General features: G+C 45.5%; 1 protein-coding gene across 2 annotated transcripts in view; it reads right to left on the reverse strand.

Moving 5' to 3' along the window:
- Positions 1-5,572, reverse strand: part of PPP2R5E (protein phosphatase 2 regulatory subunit B'epsilon) — a 171,128-nt gene extending 165,556 nt beyond the window's left edge. Inside the window, exons 1-2 of one of the 2 annotated variants that reach the window (XM_064374914.1) lie at positions 4,953-5,572; positions 2,328-2,488 (exon numbers count right to left, since the gene is read on the reverse strand). In XM_064374914.1, coding sequence (XP_064230984.1) covers positions 2,328-2,484 — 157 coding nt within the window. In that variant the 5' untranslated portion in view covers positions 2,485-2,488; positions 4,953-5,572. Of the gene's footprint in view, positions 1-2,327; positions 2,492-4,952 lie in introns of both variants that reach the window. The other variant, XM_012464177.3, reaches the window with a different exon arrangement.
- Between the last annotated feature and the right edge of the window lie 428 nt (positions 5,573-6,000).

Consider the following 6,000-nt stretch of genomic DNA (forward strand, 5'->3'; position numbering starts at 1 on the left):
CAGAATGAAGTCCTTCATCAGATACAGGCACTAACAGCTATTACATATCCACTTCAGATTAAATAAATTACTAAAAATGCCCAGGCACGGTGGCTTATGCCTGTAATCCCAGCACTGTGGGAGGCCGAGGCGGGTGGATCACATGGTCAGGAGTTCAAGACTTGCCTGGCCAACATGGTGAAACCCTGTCTCTACTAAAAACACACACACAAAAAAATCAGCTGGGCATGGTGGCACACGCCTGTAATCCCAGATACTCAGGAAGCTGAGGCAGAAAACTGCTTGAACCCGGGAGGCAGACGTCGCAGTGAGCCAAGATTGTGCCACTGTACTCCAGCCTGGGCGACAGAGCGAGACTCCATCTCAAAAGAATAAATAAATAAATTACTAAAAATCAATGTCTCCCAACTTTGTATTTCAAACACAGTTTAATCTAGAGTGTTTCCTTCATCTTCTTTCCAAAGACTCATAATTACTATTTTCATTTTCACCAGCAAAATCTCTAGTCAAAATTTTCTCCCCCAAAGCTCATAGGAGCTCATCTTTACTGACTAGTAGATATATCATCTTTACCATAATCAGTTTCCACCAATTTTGTATAAACATTAGAATCTTATTTATGAATCTTTCTCCCTTTATAAAAAGTGTTCATATGGAAAAAAAATAGAAGCTTGAAATCTCCTAAGCTAAATTTTGAGGAGGCTCTTTTCCAGTTACATTCCAGTTTCTCTTATAATACCTTCTGATTTCAAAAAATGTTACAGAAATAAGTCTGCAATAATGAACTAGCAAATCAGATTGCCTGGTTTCCTCCAAGCCACTAAAGCTCATTGTTGCTCATATCCCCTTTCTCCCACTCTTCAGTATTCAGCACAGAAACGTCCACCTTCAAACGTAAACTCTGATGGTTTTCACACTATAAAAGTTATGTTCTGATATTTTTCAAACAACGCCTATTACATATCTACTTCAGATTAACTACTAAAAATGCCCAGGCGAGGTGGCTTATGCCTGTAATGTTCACAAACATGAAGCAAACATGAAAATTAAAAGGGGAAAAAAAGTAACCACATACCCAAACAAAAGTTGAAACGCCTAATTTAGAAAAAACTCTTCATATTAAAAATGTGTTAGGCCAGGCATGGTGGCTCATGCCTACAATCCTGACACTGGGAGGCCAAGGCAATTCGAAACCAGCCTGTGCAACATGGCCAAACCCCATCTCTACAAAAAGACAGAAAAATTAGCCAGGCATGGTGGCACACTCCTGTAGTCCCAGCTACTCCAGAAGCTGATCCCAGCTACTCGGGAAAGGGAGGATCACTTGAGCCTAGGACGTTGAGGCCACAGTGAGCCTTGACCTGCACTTTCACTCTGTCCCCACTGAACTCTAGCTGGAATGACAGCATGAGACTGTGTCAAAAGAAAAATAAACAAAACAAAAAACTTGTTAACAAATTTCAGGCCAGGTGCGGTGGCTCACACCTGTAATCCCAGCACTTTGCGAGGTCAAGGTGGGATTCACTTGAGGTCAGGAGTTCAAGACCAGCCTAGCCAACATGGTGAAACCCTGTCTCTACTAAAAATATAAAAATTAGCTGGGCATGGTGGTGGGCACTTACACTTCCAGCTACTTGGGAGGCCGAGGCAGGACAATCACTTGAACCTAGGAGGTAGAGGCTGCATGAACCAAGATCATGTCACTGCACTCTAGCCTGCGCAACAGATGGAGACTCTGTCTCAAACAATAAAAATAAAAAAATTAACAAATTCCAAAGAAAAGATCATACTAAACAAGTATGATCATCATATACTTTTTCTACTCATACTATGTGAAAACAAGAATGCATGTAAACAATTATAAATTGACAATTTTCTTCTTAATTTTTAAAGTGAATTCTTCCAAATACCATTTTCTATATGTAAATTAATGAATGGTACCATCTCCTCTACTAGGGTCTACTTCCTAAAACAGCATAACCTGTAGTTGTCATTGCATATAATGTATCCACCTAAATGTCAATAGAAGAAAAAATCGAAAACACAAACCCAGACATCTTAAAAGTTGCTCTAGTACTTAGTTTACCAACTCATCAATGTGAAATATTCTCCTGAGAACAAGTTTCTTTTTACTTGCCCAAAGAGAGACTAAATTGAGCCCTTTAAAAAGGAGAGTGGGTATATCTGGTCACACATTAGTAACTTCAGTGTGTGAAGTATCCCATCCTTCAATCTACAACACATATAAAACTCTACAAAAAGGAAATTATATGTAGATGTAGAAAGATCTATTGGAAAAGAATGCATCACCTGGTCATGAGCCTTACCTTTTAGCAGCGGCAGAGGTGTTAACTCAATAGGCTTGCCTTGAGACCTAAACTGTGAGGAACTTTGCGACCTCTTCTGTCTGGCTTTTCTGACGGACTTCCGAGAAAATCCGTCTACTTTATCCACTGATGGAGGAGTAGTTGGTGCTGAGGACATATCCCTACTGAAGAGAAAGAAGTATCATAAACCCATACATTCTCAAGGCAGAAGCACACATGTGAGTTACACAAATTCTGACGTTCCCATACACAATATACATGAAAATGGGAATATGTGCTAAAGAAAATAAAATCACTTAAGAAAAGTCTTATGTCGGCCAGGCGTAGTGGCTCATGCTTGTAATCCCAGCACTTTGGGAGGCTGAGGTGGGTGGATCACTTGAGGTCAGGAGTTCAAGACCAATCTGGCCAACATGGTGAAACACCGTCTCTACAAAAATACAAAAATAACCCAGGCATGATGGCAGGTGCCTGTAATCCCAGCTACTCGGGAGGCTGAGGCGGAAGAACTGCTTGAACCCAGGAGGCGGAGGTTGCAGTGAGCTGAGATCCCACCATTGCACTCCAACCTGGGCAACAAAGCAAGACTCCATCTCAAAAAAAGAAAAGAAAATAAAATTGGTGAAAATAATGTAAGTATCATGGAAACAATATCAGAACTCTAATGTATTGTGCCACTCCATATTAAGCATTAAAGATACTCATCTAGGCTTAAAGAACTCCATGCTGCCTGCCTGTTTTCTAACTGCAAAGCTCTTCACATCTTCAAGTAATTTTTGGAGCTATTCTGCAGTTGGAAAACTTCCATCGATACATTTTCCCAAGATATTTAATATTATGAATGGGTTCTGGAGTTGAAAGCTTTAGTGTACTTCAAGAATCTATACCAATGTATCACAGCAAGGTGAAATTTCCTACTACTGAAACTATCTAGGCATAACTTTTAATAGGATGTGCTGTGTTAGCTATGATAAACTGCACCACACTGCAAATGAGGACAGGCTAGATTACTTTAAACAAAACACATAAAAGGCATAATTAAAATATTTCAAAGAAGTCTTCTTTTTGAATATAGCCACCTTAAGTTATTAAAGCTTAATAAAACTATGAGGAAATCAAGCACAAAAGTTGAACTGAAAACATAAATTCACAGCCTACTGAAACAACCAGGTTGAGTTCCCTTGAGGTTTAGACCTTGAAGTTCATCATCAAATACCAATTTTCATTCCATTAAACTTACGGAACTGAACAGTACTTTTGCATTTTTTAACCCTCTCGAGTTACTAAAATGAAAGCTATTTCCTAAAAGTAACAAGCGTTAAAACATTTAATTTCATTCACCAATTTAAACAGATGCCATCATTTCCATGGCACTGAGGCTCCATTCAAGATTAATGGCAGACTCGGATAGAAATAATGCATATGGGGGAAACGCTGAAATGCAATTACTCACCTGTCATTCCAATACATAAGACAAGTGGTTTTTAACTTCTAAATAAAAGAGTAAGGGAATTTCTTCCTGAACACGTAAGAATAAAAAGTTACTGGATTACGTGGATTTTGACAATTTAAAATAACAAAAACATTTAAACACACACACATATGATGTTGACGTTTGGAATTTTGAAGTCTTCTTTGGTTTTCTTAAATTTAAAAAAAAAAGTTTTTTTAAAAAAAATCTACCTAATTTAGCCTTAACATAATGTGATGTATTCAAAATAGAATTGCAAACTATGAATGACTATAGAAGATGTTAAGATCACTTTAAAATATCAAAATGACTGCATCAGCCAAAAGCTCCACATCATATTTGTACGTTGTAAATTTAGGGGCCGATTTTCCAATCTGGTATGTGAATTATTTAGACTTCATTCTAACTCAAACACCACAAAATTTCAGTAAATCCTCTTCCTCCATCACTCTTTTTGTCTCTTCTTTATTCCTCATCTCTCATCTCTACGACGATATATAGGTAGCTTTTTTAAAAATCATTTACCCCTTATGCCCAAGGCCCAGAATAAACGTCAAGGATCGCAACCCCGAAGCATTGCAAAACTAAACGTAAGGTAACAGCGGGTCCATGCAAAGCCTGGGGAAACTGGTTTCGCCCTGGGCCAGGGCGCCCGAAGCTTTATCATCCTCTAATCAGCGGGCACGGGGCATTTCCATGGCTCAGGATAATCCAAAGGGGGTAAGGGGCAGAATGGAAAGACAGGGAAGGGGTTTGTCTGTAAGGATGCTTACATACTCCCTTTGCTCCTAACCCACACCCCAAGCCTTGGAGAAGATAAGCTGCTAGAGAATCCTCCTCACACCAAACCCCCCTTTATTCCCTGCCCCCACCAGTGGATAAAGGGGAGCAAGAAAATGCCTCCAATCCCAGAAGGTGGAGAAAAAGGGGGGAGGGGGCAGAGTGAATGAGAGGTATCATCAGAAGCATTTGCAGGTAAATCAGACAAGTGGGACGGGCGCTCCCGCTCCTGCACCCGCACCCGCACCCCACCCCACCGCACCCCTCGCCTGCCGGGTCAGGCCTTCCCAAGGCCGGTGCCCCATGGGTTCCCCAGAAGGACCGGGAGGAAGCAGGGAAGCGGGCGAGCCGCGGTGCTGGAGGGACGAAGTTACCTTGAAGCTTCTGAGGAAGAATCCGAAGATGATCTGTGGCTTGGAGGGGCCGGAGACGGGCAAGGGGGCCGCAGCGGGGGCGGGCGGCGGGACCGGGACGTGCAGGGGGAGGTCCGGGAAGCTGCGGGGAGCCTGGGGCGACGGCTGTCCGGTACGGCGTCCCTCCGGTTCCGCGGCGGCGGAGCCTCTAGGCCTCACGGCCGGACCCGAACCTCAGCGCTCCGGCGGCGGCGGCGGCCTCACGATCCTCCCCCGCGGGCCCGTCCCATCAAATCGGCACCGACCCCGTTGCGGCTCCGCCGGTGGCTCCTCGCTCACATTCCTGGCGGGCGGCGCCTCAGCTCGTTGCCCGGGACCCGGCGGCGGCGGCGGCGGCGGCGGCGGCGGCGGCGACGTGGGGAGGGGGGGAAGGGAGGGAGGAAGACTGGATCTGCAGCGGCAGCAAGAGAAGGGGACCAGAGAAGGAGGAGGAGCCGCAGGAGCTGGAGCCGCCGCTGCCAGAGCCACAGTTCGCTACCCGCGGTGGGTCCCAGTCAATGCCCCTTTCTCTCTCCTATTGTCAATATCACCGAGCGGCTGAGTCCATGGCACACGCGCAACCAAACCTTCTGGCCAGCAGTGCCCGCCTCCGGCGCCCGCCCACTGGAGACTTCAAACGGGAAGCGAGGCCTCATTGGCCCGCGTCCGCCTTCACTCCCCTGCCAGCATGTTCGGCTGGGACCTGATCAGGGATTGGAGGCAGGAAGGCGGAGAAACAGGAGGGTGGGAAGAGGATTGGGCCGAAGCGTGAAAGACCCGGATGCAGCCGCGACCTCGGGTGGTGCAGCCGCCGTTTCCGCCCGGCGGTGGAGCAGGCTAAGGTGGGAAGCCGCTGGGCCTGAGAGGAGCTCCTTAATTCAGGGAGGTGTGCGACTAGCAGATCAGCGGGCTGGCTTTCCGTGCTGTGCGGAGCGTTTGGACGGCAGTCGTCTTCGACCGGAGGATTCCGAGGGCAAGGGTCGACCAAGAGTCGGGGAGCCCTCGAGTCTTGATCCCGCCCTGCAGCTAG

The sequence above is a fragment of the Aotus nancymaae genome, unplaced genomic scaffold (genome assembly GCF_030222135.1).
Source record: "Aotus nancymaae isolate 86718 unplaced genomic scaffold, 86718_ANA_hifiasm-v0.15.2.pri h1tg000011l, whole genome shotgun sequence".
Lineage (NCBI taxonomy): Eukaryota > Metazoa > Chordata > Mammalia > Primates > Aotidae > Aotus > Aotus nancymaae.